Source organism: Condylostylus longicornis, unplaced genomic scaffold (assembly GCF_029603195.1).
Source record: "Condylostylus longicornis isolate FDR11 unplaced genomic scaffold, ASM2960319v2 ptg000053l, whole genome shotgun sequence".
In the NCBI taxonomy this organism is placed as follows: Eukaryota; Metazoa; Arthropoda; class Insecta; order Diptera; family Dolichopodidae; genus Condylostylus; species Condylostylus longicornis.
In genome coordinates this window covers 1,370,980-1,391,271 of record NW_026578022.1, presented here as the reverse complement: position 1 = coordinate 1,391,271, position 20,292 = coordinate 1,370,980, and the positions used below count along the sequence as shown (strand labels likewise).

General features: G+C 21.9%; 1 protein-coding gene across 1 annotated transcript in view; it reads right to left on the bottom strand.

Annotated features, from left to right (window-relative positions):
- Positions 1 to 3,264: 3,264 nt before the first annotated feature.
- Positions 3,265 to 20,292, bottom strand: part of LOC129611592 (autophagy-related protein 13 homolog) — a 150,837-nt gene continuing 133,809 nt past the window's right edge. Inside the window, exons 4-6 of the mRNA XM_055524801.1 lie at positions 6,646 to 6,784; positions 5,251 to 5,625; positions 3,265 to 4,591 (exon numbers count right to left, since the gene is read on the bottom strand). Coding sequence (XP_055380776.1) covers positions 4,358 to 4,591; positions 5,251 to 5,625; positions 6,646 to 6,784 — 748 coding nt within the window. The 3' untranslated portion in view covers positions 3,265 to 4,357. The remainder of the gene's footprint in view (positions 4,592 to 5,250; positions 5,626 to 6,645; positions 6,785 to 20,292) is intronic.

Genomic DNA, 20,292 nt, shown 5'->3' with positions numbered 1-20,292 from the left:
ATATTTAAAATTGTAGAGAGGTATTATTATTAGAATTATTTGTCATTCATAACTTTAAATGGAACCAGTTTCAGACAGTTGCGACCACTCATTTTAATATCAATATTTTATTCAAATTTTTAGCTGTGAATTCAATCAGTTCTGAATAATTGCGGCCAAACATTACAATATCATTAATTTATGATTGAAAACTAACAAAATTTCAATATTTATTAGAAAAAATTTGAAAATTTGTAAAAAGATTAAATAGAATTGGATATGTACAAAAACTAGATAACGAATACAAATTCTATAATTGTAATTTATTAATTCCAAATTTATTTTATTATTGAAATTAAATATTAAATAATAATTTCAAAATAATAATCTGATATAATTTTAAAAATAACATTAAGCAAAATATTTCGTATACAATTAACTTTATAACATTTTAATATTAGACAATCAAAAATCTAAAATTTTAACTCAAAATTATTTTCTGAAAAAAATAGAAACGGAAAAACAGAAAATTAATAATAATAATAGTATTTTCATTATTCTATTAAATTAATATAGTTTTAATTCAAATTTTTTAGTAGAAAGACAAAAAAAAAAAAAAAATAATTTAAAAAAAGTATGTACACTTCATTTCAAAAATATCTTTAAATTTGTGTAACAAATGACATAAATACGGAAAAAAAAAATTTTAAATTAGGTATTTATTTTTTTATTTTAATAATATCATGTTTTATAAATCACAATCAACTCTAAAATTAGAATTTAATTTAAATTTTTGTAATTTACACATATACATATTGCTTTTTAACATTTTACATACATACTTTTTAAAAGTTTTAACAAGAAATTTTACAAAATTAAATAAAAATATTTCAAATTTATTTAAATACAATATAAATATTTTATATAATAATTTTACATAATTGTAATACAAATTACATATTTCATATTAATAAAATTTCAATACAATTTTTTAAAGAAAAATATTATTTTAATTACTTTGCGCACATTACTCTAAAAACACAATAAAATAAAGTACTTAGGAACCATTTTTATAAATATTAATATTATTTATTTTGTATGAAAACTGAATTGAATTAAAATATTAAAATTGAATTATGAATTTGCTTACAATATTACTTATATAGCTATTATGTATAATTAAAAAAAAAATTTATAGAACAAAAGAGTACAATATTTTAATTAGAATAATATTCCAATATAAAATTTTTCCTAAAATTTTAAATTTTTTCAATATTTCAATATTAAAATAATTATTTTTAAAGTTGATTGTGATCTCATTTCAAAACTGTATACAAATTCAAGTTATAATATGTTATTATAATTATAAAAAAATTATTTATTTTAATTTTGCAAATTAAAAATTAATTTTTTATTTATTCAATTCTTTTATTTTTATTCTTTATTAAATTTTATTTATTTTATTTTAAATCTTTATTTTATTATTTAATAATTTATTGGAAGCAATAATTCAATTGAATATAAAAATTTATTTTTTTCTTTTTTTATTAATATTTTGTTTTTAATTTAGATAATTGTAATAATAAAAAATATTTTTAAATCAATAGAAAGCAAAAAAGCAATAATTTTATGTATTTAAAATTTTAATTTAATATTATGAAAAATAAAAAATAATTTGAAAAATTTTAAATTTTTAATGGATGATTTCTAAAAAATAGTGTTTTTTTTTTTGTTTTTTGTTTTTGGTTTTCTCTCATTTTAGTTGTAAAAAGATTTTTGAAGCAAGAAACAGGTAAGTATGGTATTTTTTAATTTATTTAATTAATTTTTTGTTTTTTTTAATAATTTATTCATTTCAATTTGTACATTATTTAAATTTCTTAATTTGATTAATTTCAAAACAAATAATAAATTTTACTTAATTTCAAGAATTTTAAATAATTTGAATTTAATCTTGTTGATGAAATTAATATTGAATAATTCTTGAAATTTAACAATAATTTAAGAAACAAAAATTAAATACTTTTTTACTTTTTGTGAGGGATTGAGGCACTGTGACCCTCTTTTCCCGTTTCGACCCCATAGTGGATCATCTTTTGTGGTAAAATTACATACTTTAAAGTAGTACAATATTTTCTTTTTTTTTTTTTAATTTTAAGGATTTTTCTAGAAACTTGTACATTATTTTTTTGTTTTGTTCAATTTTTATTAAAGACATTTAATATTGTGCTTTCAGAATTAATTTAAAAAAATAAAAGAATTTCATAATATAAATATTTTATATATATAAATTTTTTTTTTTTTGAATTTTTTCCAATTTTAATTTTATTAACATTTTATATAAAACATAAAGTTGACATTTAAAACATAAATTTCTTGTTTTATTTAATTTTAATTTTAATTTCATTACATAACAACAAATCTTGAGTCCTTTCTGGTTTCACCTTCATAAATCATTTTTGTTTTTATTTTTTATTTTTCATTACATTTTAGGAATCATCCAAAGTAGTCCTTTTCTAGTGTACATGTATAAAGTATTTTTTTTTTTTGAAAATTTATATTTATTTTTATTAGTTAATTTTTAATTTATTTAATTTTTATGCTTTAATTTTTTTTTATACAAGCATTTTTTATTATAAACTTTGCTTATTTTTTAATTTTTTATTTTTTAAAAATTTTTTTTTTATTTTAATAATTTTTTTTTTTTTGCTTGTTTTTAACAATTTTTTTCTTTCAATTTTCTTTAATATTTTCGTTTTTTTTTTTGTTTTGTTTTTTTTTTTCAGTAAATACGAAACTAAACCACAAAATCAGTCATATTAGGTTTTCTTTAATTTTTGTTTTTTTTCAATTTTAAATTTTTTAAATAGCAATAATTTTAGCAGCGATTTTTTCTCTTTCAAAGATTATAAAATGAATGCTTCTCTCTTTTACTCTTTTATAAAAATAAAAATACATTTATGTTGATCCACATTTTTAAGAGTGCAATAATGACGATGACGACAATGACGACGACGATGACTACGATGACGACGGCGATAACGGCAACAAAATGCGATCCTCTTCTTTCATACACACATACAGGTATATTTCTTTAAAATTTTCATGCTACATATTATTTGAATTTCGCATAAATTGTTGAATTTTATTGAAGAAGATAAAGGAGGCGTGCAATTTTTATCCATTTTTTATCCATTAATCCAATATTTTTTAATCATATATGAAAAGTTTTAAATAATAATTATTAATGATTAAAAATAAAATTTTCATATTATGAATTTTTTTTTAATTCACAATAGAAGGCAATTTTTGAAAATTCTCCTTTTCTCTCCATAATTCACAACAACAACAAAAAAAAAATGGTTTTTATTTTATTCTTTTGTTTTTATTTTGGAAGATACTTCTGTTTCTTCTCACACAGACACCAACCCACCCAAAAATATTCAAATATTAATCGAATATATAAACACAACTTAAAGCTCTCAGAAATTCACAATTAGAATTTTTTCAGACAAAATATTTTTCTAATACAACAGCGCACAAATTTGTTTCGCAATCAAACTTTCACAACAGTACAAAAAAACAAAAAAAAAAAAAACACCAACTGAGCAGCTATACAGGAAACAAACAAAAATCGCAATCGGAAACGCTATTTTGCGCATTAAAGTCAAAAATTCGCTTTCGTAAAAAAAAAAAAACCTGACAAATTAAAAGGAAATCTTAATTTTAATATTTTTTTTGATATTTTACATTTTAAATATTAATTATGTTTTGTTGTTTTGAGTAAAATATTTTTGAAAATTTGCAAATTTTGTTTAGAATTAATGGAAAAACAAACAAAACGCAGAGACGATATTTATTTTTAATTTTTGTTATTATGTAAGTAAGTAATTATTATTATTTTTTATATAAGTATGTATTTATAATAGAGTTATGAATGTCATTTAAAAAAAAAATGTTAAATTTGTAGATTTTATTCAATTCGTAATTTATTTTTGTTAACTTTTTGCATTTTAATAGAATGGATTTAGATTATAGGTCATTTAAGTCTATTTTTATTTTTTTTTTGTAGTTTAATTTTGATTTTAAAGTTTTAATTTTTTTTTGTATTTGTTTGTTTGCAAATTTCCACACTGTTCAATTTTTAATTTTTCACAATTTTCAAACATTTTCAATTTTCTTTAAAAATTTTCCTTTTTTTTTTTGTTACTTTGTCTTTTAAAAAGTTTTCAGTTTTTTCTTTACAATTATTTAACGAATTTTTTGTTTTTCTGCTTTGTTTTTGTGTTGCATTTTGAATAATTTTTTTCTTTTATTTAGTAAAATGGTTGTTTGATTTTTTTTTTTTTTAAATAATAAAAAAAAAAATGCTTATAGTTTAACTATTTGAATTGCTGTCTAATAATGAACAACCTATTGATTTAACGAGTGTTTCATAATCATCTAATGATGTTTCAAATTGTTCTAATTGCTTTGATAAATCATCAACAGCAATTTCAGTTTCAACTGTTTGTGGATCAGTACATGATTGTAATGGTGGTGCATTATAACAATCTCGATAAAATTTGGCCAAATCACCCATATGAGTGTTAACGGAAGCGAATGGAAAATGCTAAAATGAGAAAGAACAAAAAAAAAAATTATTAAAAATAATTATTATTAAAATTAAAAAAGTTTATATAATTTGAAATATTATTAATAATTTTTGAAATACATACATAATTAATATTAGATTTTGTAATATAAAAATAACGATATGAAAAATTGAAATTGAAATTATTGTTAAAGAATTTACGAAAGTTCTTCAAGATTTTTAATTAATATTCTAGTAAATTTAAATTAAATTGAAATTTTATCTTAATTTTTTTAAGTGATTAACTGTTTAATAACAAAAATCAGTGAACAATATTGTTAATTTCTTATTAAAAATTAAAAATTTTGCAAAAATTGCCTACGATTTACTAGAAGAAATTGTTTTTTAATTCTAAATTATTTAATTATTATAAATTTAATGTTGATTTTCAAAAATTTCTAAAGAATCTCTAGATTAAAATAACTTTTATTTTAACAAAATTGCAAGGATCAATTAAAATTATTGTGATTTTTGTATTCCAAAAGAGAATTTCAATTTGTTGTTTCAATCTAGGGATTGTGAACGTCTACTATTTTATTTAATTGCATAATTATGTACAAAATTACAAATATTTTAGAATTAATTAAAATCAAATTCAAAAAAAAAATATTCCTTTATCAATATTTTAAAAATCATACCAATTCTTTTAAAAGATTTTCATCTTCTTGCGATAATTTTGATTTATTTAAATTCTTTTTTTTTAAATCTTCAACTGGTGCTGCTACTAATAATGATCTAATTGGTGATGTACCACTAACATCTTTTGTTTGGCCACCATTTTGTTGTTGTTGCTGAATTTTACCACCAGTACCACTACCATCTTGACAATTTTGTTCACAATTTTTAAAATTAGCATTATTATTATTTGTGGTAGTATTTGTTGTTGTTGTTGTTGTTGCATTTAATATAGTTGTTGTACCAGTTGTTAATGGTGTTGGCACTTTATCAACTGGTGAATTAAGATTTGATGAAGAACGATCATCTTCAACACTAGTTTCTTGGGATGATTCCTCCTAAAAATATAAAAAAAAAAATATTAATTATACGTTTGTCTTTATTGAATTTAATTGTATGTTTATTAACATTAATGGTAAATAATAACCTAAATTATTAGAAACTGTTGGAACCTTAATGTTAGAAAATATTTTCGAAAAAAATTGAGGTTTACTTAATGTAACCTTAAATTTTATATTTGGTTTTTAACAAAAATTGAAAGAGAGAGATCAAAAACAAAAAGGAAAAGTTATTTAGTTAATTTGTAAGTTTGTATGAAATGTCAAATTTATTTTAATTCTGAAACGTCAAAGTTATATTGTTACGATGTCAGGCATACAATCGGTTTGAGAACGAAGCTCTAAGGCTTAAATTAAAATGTGTTTTTTTTCTTTGAATAGCTATTCAAAGAATTCAGAAGAGATTTGAAAATTTTTCATTTAAATATTATACAAATTAATTTTCATCATATGTATGTATATGTATAATAAATAAACGCGTGCATTTTGTCAATTTTATAATGATAAAATGTCCTATTTCCATTTTTATTGTAAATAAAATATTGCAAAATTTTTATTTGTGTTTTCTCTGCAACATACATTTGTAGCTTATGTCGGCTTAGCGTTTCCTACAAGCAAGATTTTCGAAAAACCGATTTTAAAATTTAGTATTTAATTTTATTTACTTAAAAACTGCTCTGTAGACTTTTGCTTGTTAAAATAAGATATTGATTTTATTATTTTTTTTTTTAAATTTAAAGAGCTCAATATAAATTTAAGTTGCTTGTCCGAAACAAGCACTAAACCAATGATCAACGTCGAATCTACTATATATGCAAATTAAGCATGTGTAATGAGCGCCGAAAACAGGTTGGGGCGATTATTATAGAGCAATTTTCAATGTTTATTGCGTATTGTTCATTGTTTTGTAACCGAGGGAAGAGAACTAGGCCTGCTTATCATATATCATTTTCTATTTTGATTCAATTAAATGTTCAAATGAATTTACATATATAACATAATACAAGTACAAATACATACCTTCGTTCGACGAATAAGCCAACTAAATGGTGGCGTCTCCGGCAAAATATAATCTTCTTCAGTAAATTGCTTAAGTTTTGTTGTATCAACGAAGGCGCCTGGTCTTAATGGCTTATCAAGATCGATAATTTTCTTCTCACTAAAAATAATAAAAAAAAAAGAAAAATATTATATAAAAATAAATAAAAAATTATTAGAAATTTTTGATAAACAATTAAAATATTCCCTTTCTTTTTTTTGTTTTAAATATTTATTTTTATAATAATAAAAACAGATAACAGATGATAATTAGAGGTCAAATTAAATATTTAATTGTTATTATTTTTTGTTCTTCTTATTCTTTTTGTTTATATTTATTTTAATGGTGGTTTTTTTTTTCGGCAAAATTTGTTGATACCAAAATTAAAACGCAATAATTTTATGAGATAGCAAGCGAAAAAAAAACAACAAAACATCTAACCCATGTTTGTACATATGTAATTTTTTATCATATTATTTTTAGATTCATTTTTTAAAATAGTTAAAATAAGAAAATGTTTTAGCTATATAAACACAAACTCTTTGTAGATTTAGTTGTGAAACGTGACATAATGAAAAAAAAAATGGAAATATTTTTTATATTTGGGGAATAACAATTAATAAAATTTGAAAATTTATTTCCTTGTTTTCTTACACTTTTCAGTTCTTTCGAATTTCTTAAAATTTAAGCTTAGTCATAGTTAATATTCTTAATTATATTTTTTTTTTTATATTTTTAGAGAAGATATTAAAATAAATTTTATTAAATTTATTGGTAAACACAAATATTAAAAAACTCTATTCATATGTGAGCTGAGCATTAGTAAAATTTTAAAATTAAAAGTGCCCCGTCTACCGCAATAAAATATCTGAAGTCAATTTGACGTTCTGTATTCAGATTCTGCAGTCAATTTGTTACAATCAGAATGTTAAACGAAAGTAAGAGTGTACAAAATTCACTTTGTACCATTATGTCAAAAAGAAGACGTCAACTTAACATATTTTTGCAGACAAAAATTTCAGTATGCATTGAAAAACGTCAAAATTCGTAATTGAAGTTGTACAGCTGGCTAAAGTAGAATTGTCTAATTACATATGTATATATTATATTTGTTTACCAAAATATTTAACAAAAAGTAAATTTCATATTCTGCGTAAAAATTTTGCAATTCTAGTAGACGCTCATGTACTTAAATTTAAATTTTTGCACTCAATTTGAATAAGTCATTAAATTTTTTTGTTAGAATAATGAAAAAAAAAAATAAATTGAGAAATTAATTTATCGGAAAATCCCCTTAAAATATTTAATTAAATTTAATTGTTTTTTTTTTTTACTATACATTGTTTTATTAATCACAAAATAAAAAAAAAATATAAATTGTAAAATTGACACGAGCACAAATAAAATAAACAATGAAATTTCACAGGCACAAATAGAAAGTAGTATAAAACGTGCCGCAATTATTATCTTGTTAATTATTATTAAAACACTCACACATTTTTCCAAAAAAAAATTGTTGTATTTAAAAAGTTTTTTATCTCAAATTATTAATTTCTTTTTGAAATACAAGAATGTATGCATGTATGTATGTATGTAAAATAATTATTAATAATTAACTTACAAATTATCTTAACAAATTTGCTGCACATATATGCGCATGAACACAAATACTTAAGGCTGCCATATATGTAGGCAGTTTTAAAATTTAATAAGGTTTGTTTTCTCTTTTATTCTGAAAAGTTAATTTTTAAATCAAATAAATGTAATTGAAATTACAAATGTGTAGAAAGAGTAACAGAGAGAAGTAAAGAAATAAAGGGACTTTCTTAGTCAGGTCAGACAAATTAATTTTCAAAAACATATATATTTATGCATTTTTGGCCCAAAAAAGGGGCTAAATTATTTGACACGAGAATTCAATTGTCAGTTTAATTAAAGTTTTAGAGTTAAATACCGAATTATGGCAAATGATATCACGTATCTACATCAAATAAAATTTTGTAGGAGATAAAGACAACTTTCTAATAGGCTAAATTTTTTGACTTCAATTTATATATCGCATATATGGGAAGAATAACGACACAACTCAAAAATATGACATCGACTTCCGGAATTTAAAGTACAATACTATCGAAGGCTAAAAAACGTTGGTATAGAACTATTTTACAATTATATGAACAAATTTTCTGTATTATTTTGTTACAGAAAATCTTTATACATATTTATTAAAGTATAATAGTAATAAAAGCAAGTTTGCGATTCTGCATTTTGACTTATTCAGGTCATTATTCTCGCAAATTTGTGATACAAGATTTTATGAATTGCTACTATGATTTTTATTCTCTTACAGGGTTATACTTTTCTTAATTTTGCATATAGCACGAAGATGGATTACTAGTAGACAATGTAATCTCTTCATAGACCACAGATTTGTTACAATTATTGTCATCCAATGCACTATTTAATTTCCAATTTTTTTTTAAAAGCATTTTTAGGAGTACATATTTAATTGTTATTAATATAAAATAAATTACATAAATAAAATTATTTAAAATTTTATATGTATTTATAATTTGACTTCGTTTTCCAAAAGGGAACGACTAAATTACCCATAATAATTATGGCTACTTTAATAATTTAACATTATTACTAAAATATTTTATCTTGTAATTCAAGCAAATTAATAATCAGTGTGTGTTAGTGCAGTCGTTGCAAAACAATATTCCCAAAAAAAAAGAAAATTTATGCATTTTTTGATTTCTTTTTCAAGTAAATAATAATAAGAGGAAAAATTTATATATATGTATATGTATATGTATGTAAACAAAAAAATTAATAAATCTCGCACCTTAATAATGAGGTCAGTGAGTTCTTTACTATTTATTTTGAATCACTGCAATTTGTGTACAAAATATTAACCCCATATTTTTAACTTATCATAATTTTTGATGATACTGTTATTACTGGTACCATAGCCATTATTTACTCACTTGAATATACGAAAATGAAATTCCAAGTAATTTAATTGATAATTATTTTTATTTGGTTTCAGGAGTGGAAAAAAATATTTAATATATTTTAATCAAATTAATTTTTATATTATTTCTTTTGACATTATTTTTCAAAAAACGAAAAAAAAGTGAAAATTTTCCTCATAATAAATTACGTTTTAATAATATTAAACAAATTAATAAATGCATACATAAATATTTAATTTACATACATAAACATATACATACTATATATTGCATATTATGTAAGCAAGAATTTAAAAAAAAATCAATAAAAATTACAAAATAAAATTAAATTTCATTATAGTTAAGTAAATTTTATGTATGTACATATGTTCGTATAGGCTATGTTTGTCCTTATTGTGGTATACATAATAATGTGGCGGACAGACAATAAATAAAAATATGTAAACAATAATGATTTTATAATTGTTTGTTTACATTATAGAAAAATATGCAACATATGCTAAAGACTTTCAATAATTCTCATGAAAATTTTTATTATTAATATTAATATTTAATAAAGTTGGGTCAAACCAATGGTTTGTATTGTAGCACTTTTCCCTTCAACAAGTGAAAATACTGCTTTTAAAAACAGTCTATGTATGTTCACCACACTATTAAAATTATTTTCATTTATAAACGAAACTATTTCTAGGATTGCATATATTTAGGATGAACCATTTATGCAGTCTTTGAAATAAAGCAAAAATTAATATAAAATGGGGTTAACATAATGCTCGATTTTAAGGGTTAATTGTGTGAGTTAAGAAAAATAATTATATTTTTTAATGTCATGGAATTTACCGTTAACTTTTTGCATTTATAAAAATTTGGAAAAGCTTGCGGTTTCGGAAATATAAGGTATTAAAAATGCAAATTTTACAAATTTCAAGAGGCCATAACTTGAGAGGGGGTGGAGATGGAAAAAAATTTTCTTCTAGAGAAATGAACTATTTGTTAATGTCTAAAAGCTCCTAAAACTTCAAGCTTCTACAGCCAGGGGTCTAGGAGAAAACCGACATCAAAAATTTGGAAAAAAAAGACTGCAGATAACGGTAAATTTTAACGGCCATTTTGTTTTTCTAAAGTTTAACTATAGTATACCGCGGTAGGGGAAGCAAGCCACTGCCTTTCTGCGTTTGCAAAATTTCAAAAATGCTTATGGTTTCATTGCAACAAATAGTTAAAATAGGCCATTTTTAGTGCTTTGGGGGGGTATAACTTCTAGAGGGGGAGAGATAGGTAAAAATTTTGTTCTACGGAAATAAGTTTCTAGTAAAGATCTATGTACGTATTAAATTTCAGCTTTCTATCTTTAAGAATGTAGAAGTTTTGTAAACAGACACACGGACAGACGGACGGACGGACGGACGGACGGACGGACGGACGGACGGACGGACGGACGGACGGACGGACGGACGGACAGAGTGAAACTAATAAGCACTTTTTTTCAAAAAATTTTTGGAAAAGTGCTAAAAAATGAGAATTCGCCGAGTTCTAATTTGCTTCATACGCCATTTTTGAAAATTTTGACTTCAGAGTGATTATATAGATTTTGACGGGTGCTCTTTCACATTACGCAAACTATTTTTTCCTATCTTCCTTAGTTTGTAAGATATTCGGTGTCGTTTTTGCTCCATAAACAACATTTTACTGATTTTTATGTGCTTATTTGCTCTATAAACCATTTTTTTTTTGTCAATTGAGCACATTTTACATGTATATATAGTTAAATATTGCTGAAATTCCATTGCAAAGAAGTCAGTAAGTGTTAAATAAGCTCATTGAATATAGAGCAATGGCAAAAATGACCAACTTCAAAACAACAAAATTGAATTTCTCTGAAAAATCTTAGACTTGAACAAATGAAATTTTACTCTATTGTACATAAATAATTAAAAAATCAAACTGGAAAATTTAAAAATAAAATTATTTGAAACATATTTTTTTTAATTAAAGTTCAAAATTTCTTTTTCAAATTTCTCGAATTCCTGTTGGTGGCGAATGGAGCAAATTAGTAGTCAGCTAACGAAATTTGTTGAAAATTTGAATGAAATTTTTTAAATAATAATCAATGGATTTTTATTATCTGTAAATAAATATGATGCATATGTGTTAATAATAACAAATTATAAAATTTATTTTATTACATTCAGTCGCCAGAGTTAATAAAAAATGGCGAAAAAAAAATTATTAAAGAATTCATTCTTTTTTTTTTACAGAATTTTTTTTTATAATATTCGTATAACACTTATCATAAGAAAAATGAACTTTGAAACTGATTCTGTTTTAAAATTCCCATTGAAAAATTAATAATTTTGGTATTCTACTCGATAATACTAAAAAAAAAAAAAAAAAATCAGATTAAAAAAAAAATTAAATTATTTTATTTTTCTCTTTTTTATAAACATTAAATTTATTGAATATTTAAATGAATTATTTAAAAAAGAGTAAGCAAAACGCATATTGTAGAATGCAAAGTGCATTATTTAACACGTAATTACAAAAAGAAAAAAAATTTAATTGAGATTTATTATTAATTTAGGTCAAATGTGGAGAATCAAAAAAAAAAAATTAACAATAAATTAATTTAAATAATTGTAAATTTTTGATTATTGTTTGTATAATCACGAGTTCAGTAGTGATTCTTGATTTTATGAAATGCGGAAATTAAAAATTAATAATAAAATTATGTGTGTGTCTATACAAAATTTTGATACTTTTTTCAATTGACAAATTGAACTAGTGTGCACTTATTACAATTATCATTAAAAGAGTAAATAAAAACAAAAACGAGAATTGTAACTTAGTAGGCGTCTTCTCACAAAACTGTATTAAATTTTAATTCAGTTATCTTAAGAAATCATGAATTCAGTGTGAGAGAAATAATGAATACTTCTCTTTAAATATCAACATAATTTCTCTCTACACATTTTACTTACAATATTACAATACAAAGCATATTTTTATTAAAATATTAAAATTAAGAACTTAAAGAACTTCATTGATGTTAGTAAAATTTCCTATGGGAAATTTTGTTACAGTTGAGTTCTGAGATTATTATGTATAGTTACCGCTTTAGAACAATTATAATGGGAAATAATTTCTCATTAATAAAATTCAATATAAAATTAAATGAGAAAATTTTATTTTTAAACTTTCTCATGAAAGCATTTTTTGTTTATCAATGAAATTGCCGGCATGTTATGTTAATTAGTATAACAATTGTAAAGAATCTGGATTTGAATTAAGAAGTTATATAAGTATAAATTTAATATAATATATGTATGTACAAGTAAATATATATTAATATTTTTGTTAATAAATTTTTCTATTATATTCTGTAATTATTATTTAACTAGTAATTTATAAGGTACCTTGTTTTATAATGATTGATGAGGTACCTTTTATTTTCAATTTGAACTTTAATTCTATTTAAGATCATAATAGTGTAACAATACCTTAATCTAGTTTCTGATCATATGGTTAACGAAATTCACATGATTTCCTCAAATTAACAATAGCTATATATTTGAAAATTTTTTCAAATATATATAAAAGAATAGCCAAAAATTTTATTAAAGAAATCATAAAATAATCTGATTGCATTTGGGTATAAATTCCTACATACCAAATTGCCAATGAATTTTTATAAAAAATTATATAATTCTTAATTTCTCTATATTGAATACGCATTTATATACATATATATGTACGTGTATTCGTTTCTTATACTTATAGATCGTTGCGAGCACATATAAAAATAAAAAGAAAGTCTTCTATAAATTATTAACGAATAAATGAAAATTGATAATGGCAAAATATGTGCATACATGTATATACATGTATTAAAACATATGTACGTATATATGTATAACATAGATAATATAAATTCTATTTAAAGAGTTAGATTTAAATAAAAAAAATGAAATTATGCGCAATATTACAAACAATACTTAAATACTATCCCCAAAATAGCTCCGTGTGGTTCACATGTTGATATATTCTTAACAATATTATGTATGTATGTATGTAATTCATAATGTTTATGAATTTAAAGTTTGTGCAAAAATATTTTCAAAATAATTTCACTTCATTATAAAGTAAACACTATCCAAATAGTGTTAAAAAAATTAGCAAATCTTTATTTAGTACAAATAGAAAGTTCTAATTTTTATAGTTAAAAAATTTTCACTTTGAATAATCTAATAAGCAATATACACATTTACATACAATCACAAATATTGTATAATATAAAAATTATACAGAGTAGATAGAAATTCTTTAGAATTAATAAATTAGCACTTATAAATATTTAAAAAACTATCATGATCATCATTATTATTATTATTATTAAGATACATCAATAATAATTATTATAATTTCTTTAATATAATCATCTTTTCTATATTTATAATAATGACGTTATGAAAACTGAATAAAATTGTTGACAGATTGAATTTAGCAAAAAAAAAAAAATGCAAGTTTATATTTGAATTTTTCTCTCTTATAGTTAAACTACTTGGTATATGTATGTATGCATTTAATTCAAATATGTATAATGTAAGTATAGGTATATTCAATATTGCTCTTCAAATTTATCGATATCTGAATGTTATTTCCTCTGAAATGCTATCCACATTGAATTCTATTTAACACACAGTGAATTTCATATACTATACATACGGCGCATACTAAAAATATGCTGTGTCATACTAAAGAAACTCATAATAAATCAAGATTTTTGCAATATTATCAAAAAAATTTTTATGGAAAATCAAATAAATAATAAAATAATTCTTTACTTATCAACAAAATAATTGAAAAGAGAAAAAAACATTTAATATTAAAAATACGTTTATATTTTTAAAGCATAAATGTACATACATACATTAATTATGATATACTCATTCATATTTTGACATTTCAATTAAAAAAATAAAAAAATTATTATTGACTTGGCATCATTTTACGTGACATTTAGTACCCCCCGTTACGATTCTATGTAAAACTTAATCAGCGATTAAAAAAGTATGGAAAAAAAATAAATAAATAAATAAAAAAAAAATCAGATTTTTATTTTTCACTAAAAAAAAATTAATATTTTTCTAAAAATATATGCGAAATAAATAAACAATTTAAGAAAAGCATTGAAATTCTAATTTGTATTTGTGCATATTTTTTGCCTTTCAGAATTTTTGAAGAAAATAATATGCTTTTTTAAGAATGTATTACTGTTTATAAATATGTACGTTTGTATAAAAATGTAAGAGTACAGTAAAACACTTTTAAATGTAATTGTTTGGTTAACAGCCAAAAGATGGCGAAAACAAAGCCAGAATAACTGAAAATAAATCGTCTGTTCAAAACTGTTAAAGAAACAATTAAATAATTTTATAAATTATAAGAAAAATGTGAAATTAACAAATCCATTAAAGTGACATCTATAATGTTATTCTGTAAATTTTATAGAAACAATTAGTAATTTCGGTATATTTCCGAAACACTTAATATATGTGTGTAGACAATAAAATAACAGCGGTCTTCCGCACCTCTTCTGAAAGCCAAACGTAAGGAATACCCAAGAATAAAATAAAATTGTGATTTGTAATGGAACTCTCATACTTTCAGGAGGCGTAATACTAGTACAAATCGGTTTAAATCGGTTTTTAAGAAAAATTCTAAAAATTAGAGAATTGAAAATTGACATAATTTGAAAGTTAAAAATATTTTACTGTATTCTTAAAAATACATGCAAAAACTTTAAAGTTTCTGATAAGAAAACTGTAAAAGAAACTGTAATAGTTATGTATTAAACAGATAACAGCTGTAAAATTTGTTTATGTTTTCGAATCCCACTGGGGTCTACAATTTAAATTCTCTATAATTTTCAGCATATGTAAATTATAAAAATAATAAAAATAAAAAGTGTTTTTATCACTATTATTTTTTTGTAGTTTACCTCGAACTAATCTAATCTTTCACGTGATTTTATGTTTATTTTTTTAAATGTTGTGGTTTTATTTAATTATCTTTCATTGTTTTTAAATTAGAATTTTAATAATAATGTGCGGTGTTTTATAATACACTTGTTAGTTGCAACATACGTGAATAATAATATTTAATTTTAATTAAAAAATTATGTTTTTTCTATGGAAAGGTAATTATGGCTTTTTTTTTTAATTTGTTTACTATACGATTGAAAATTATATAATTTATTGATATACTCAACTCATTAGCATGTACAAAATCTAAAATTAAATATACAACAAAGTTTGATGGCCGTTTATACAAATCAAACTGATAGAATTCAGAATTTTCGACAAAATTTAATAATTTTTTAATAAAAATTATAATCAAAATAAAAATCACCTGATTCCCGTTCAAAACTCTCACAAAAATTAGTTGTTGCCATCCTACTTTTCAAAAATCTAGCAGTACAGCTAAGAATATTCTATTATTTGCCGTTACACAGAGTTTGATATCAAACAATGTTGACATAATACGATTTTCTTCAGACTCAGATTAAATTTAAAATTTTATTGTTATGTGTAAATGCTAGATACTTTATAATTAGAGAACTCTCTCTAAAATACTTTAAAATATTTTGTTGAAACATGTCATTTAAAATTTTGACAAAATATGAGTCGTGTATGAGCCTTTTGAGCCATGTATGAAGTAAACAACTTCAACTACATTTTTTAAATTACGTTTAAGAGAGGGAAGTGAATTGATAACATTTCTCCAGTTATCTTCTCTATCTTCTCTTATACCTTCATCAATACCGTAAAAAGTACTACTCAATTATTTTAATTTTTTTTTTTCTTGTATAACAATATTTTATCGTTTTGTTATTTTTTTGGATTAGTTAGTAATTTAATTCGATACAATTCGTTTTACATAACATCAACAATAACAATTTAATAATAACAATAAAAAAAAATTAATAATTACAATAATAAGTGTGTGTATTTACCGTGAATGATAAAATGAATATAATAATACTTCCGCCATCATTTATAGTAATTTAATATTGTATAATAATATGGAAGAGCAATTATATAGTAAACTAGTTACAATTACTGTTATGAGTGTTAAAAAAAAAATTCGTGTAAAATAGTATTAAAAATAATAAGGCTATTATTGGTACTTGTTAATTTCTTATATACACAAATAGGTATAAACCCTTACTGAAATTCGTGTTTTGTAAAATATTACACATGAGAGTCAGCGACATACCTATAGCATCTACATTCATGTACTTACAATTCTTGACTTAAAACATTAACACTAACTATATTTGTTTTATAAATTTAGTAAAAAAATTTCCAGTTAGAATTGATGTTAGAATAACCTTCAAAAATTCTATTAAATGAAAAAAAAATAATAACAAGTGTTTACGTTTTTTATTTATTTTATGTGCTTACATACATACACACTTTTAGCTTTTTATTATCTTCTAAATGAATTTCCTTGAACTTTATTTTTTAAGACAAACTTAGTAAATAAAATAATAAATTTTATATTTTTATATTTTATAAGTATATTTTTTTTTTAATTTCAATACTTTATCTGGATTTAGCAAAAAAAAAAGCTTATTCTAATAATTGTTTCGTTTAGAATTTTTCTTAAAATTTTTTGCTTTGATTCTAGCGCTAAGTACATAGGCTAATGTAAAATTTCAACAGAAAGCAAACTATTAAATTTAATTATTTCAAATAGATTAGATTATTAATTTTATATTATTTTTTCAATTACCTATATTGAACTATTATAATAGATAAGAGGGAATGTGATGATATGATTAATTGCGAAAAGAGTGCTGTAACTTTAAATTTCGTAAGGTACAGTTTTTTCAAAAAATTACTCTCCTGATACTTGCCTGATTTACTATTAACAAATACTATATTATTCACATTATAACGTCTTAACCGAAAGAAATTGAACTTTCAGTTTCTTAAAAAAAGCTCTCTTCACTCTAAAAAGAATTGCTTGCGTCTAACCGACATAATGCAATATAACCGACAACAATGCACATATAACATCACTCGCAAATGACATTTCTGATTATTTTCAATATCTAGTAATGGTATTTGTAAGGAGTTGTTCTATTTATGAGCAACTAATTAGGTGTTGTATATTTTCTGTGTAAAATTAAAAATTCATTTCCTAGTTATTTTGATTTTCAAAAAGTTTTTAAGTATTAAAATGGGCAAATAGGTATATAAAATTTAATTGATATTTTTGACTCTTTTTTCCCCGTAGAAACAAAGATTTTTAATAAATAAAAAAAATGTGGGCGATAAATAATCAAACGCCCCATTTTTAAATGTTTAATTTTGTACAAAAAAAAAATAAAATTTCATTCTAAAATAACTAAAGTTCAATGACTGGCAAACACTACAGAAAACTAAAAACAATGAAATTTCATCAAAATTCTTAAAATTCCCATTCCTAGAGAGAATTATTCCCTGAGAGCATTATTAATATTGAATTTACCAAATTATAACAGTTTTGAACTTTTTTTTTTTCTGATATATAGAATTGATTTTCCATTTCAATACTTAATGTTACCGAAAGAATAATATTAAATTTCATTTTTAATAAGTTTAAGAACAACTGGTCAATTTTGAGGTTATCTAACATTAAATCTAATATTGTTTTGTTACTTACATACATATTTTTTTTATATTTTAAATTTAATTATGTAAAGTTCTAACATTACAGTTTTCTAAATATAGCACACATTGTTGTTGTTGTTTTTTTAATGAAAAAATTACGAAAACAAGTTTTTAGTTTTGTTTTTTTTTTTTTTAAAGTGACGTTAAACAATTTTGACAAGAGAAAAATAAAATAAGAGAACAAAGCGAAAATAAAAGTGTAAACAACAATTTTTTTTTTGTTTTTCTTCTCATTTGTTTTAAATAATTTTATAAAAAAAAAGAAAAGAAATAGAAAATTTTTATTGTTTTTCTACTTTTATACTATACTTAATTCACATGGCGTTTTCAAATCAAAAAATAATAAAAAATGAAATAAAAAATACAAAAAAAAAAGGATCATAACCTATTAGGTAATTAAATTTTTAATTCTAAAGTAAGAGTACTGTTGTCAAAGTATGTATAAGTAGGTAGGTACTTAAACTCTTATATAATTTTTGAGGTTAGAAAGGTTATAAAATAAGATTAAAATTAATTAATTAATTAATGCCTTACCAAAAACCAAATTACATATATTTAAGTACATACACGCATACGTACATACATACATATATATATGTATATATATATGTATATCAGCTCGTATCAAGCAACATAAACTTCGAGTAACTGTGTATTATTATTGTATGTCATTTATGTAAATAGATGATTAAACATTCATACAAGATCAAACAAAAACCCGTACACATGTATACATACTTAAAATAACGTATACAGAATATTTATTTAGAAGCATGAATTATGCTAAATAAACTTCAATAAATTTTTTATGTAAATATTTAAATTTTATTTCTAATATTTGTACAATGTACGGCAAAAAAAAAAACAATATTAATGAATAAATGAATATACAATTAAAATGAGAGATCAATGAACTCTCAAAAATGCTATAAGTACATAATACTTAGTATAAAGGTAATTATAATATTAGTTTTTTTATATGTTCTAGTTTAAGTAATTAAAAATAATCAGAAATTTATTTTATATTTGAATTTAGTTGCTAGTCATCGAACAAAATAATAAAAAAAAAAATGTTTAATAATCTAAATTAAAATCAATAAAATAATTTGTAAAACAATTTCTTTTCAGAAAAAGTATAAAACAATAATTACTTAATTTCCCTATCAGTTTGATGTTTGAAAGTTAAAAGAGTAAATAGAAGGATGGGCTGACTTTATTTGCAATACTCTTGCTAAAATTTCAAAAATTTCTGTAAAAGTTGTCTATTTTTGCTGTTCAATAGCCAAATTGCAATTAATAACTTTGCACTTACTTGTTCTATTCTAATTCTAAATAAGTAAATTACCAAAAATAAACAAATTGCAATAGAAATTTTAGTAAAGATTTCGGTCAGAAATTTAAAATCTTCAAAAATTTTGTAAAATTCATACAAAATTAAAACATTTAGAGCTTGATTGTGTATCTCGACTTTTCAGTCTCCATTTTTATTGATTTTCAAATCGGATTTCGAGTTTGTTTTAATTAGACTTGTGATTTTTTAAATGTGACAATTAATTTTTTCAAATAAATTTTCACAAAATTGTATGTGATTACTTAACAATTTCAAAAACAAAGTGAATGCGGATGGTGACTAAGAATAAGATTTTGAAAAAAAAAAAACGGAATATGAAACTATTCTTCTCACTTAAAGAATTATACCAATATAATAATATCATACTCATCCATTCGTTACACTCGGTGAGTAAAAAGACGAGATACATAATCAAGCGCCTGTAACAACTAAATTTTGACATTTTACAGTTAAAATATGCATTCTATTCTGTGAATAAGATCTACATATTTCTCATAATTTAACCTAGTGGCTAATAGTAGAACTACAATAATTGAAATATCAATAAAAATTATTATAATTTGGTACCATTTGTGTTAGCAC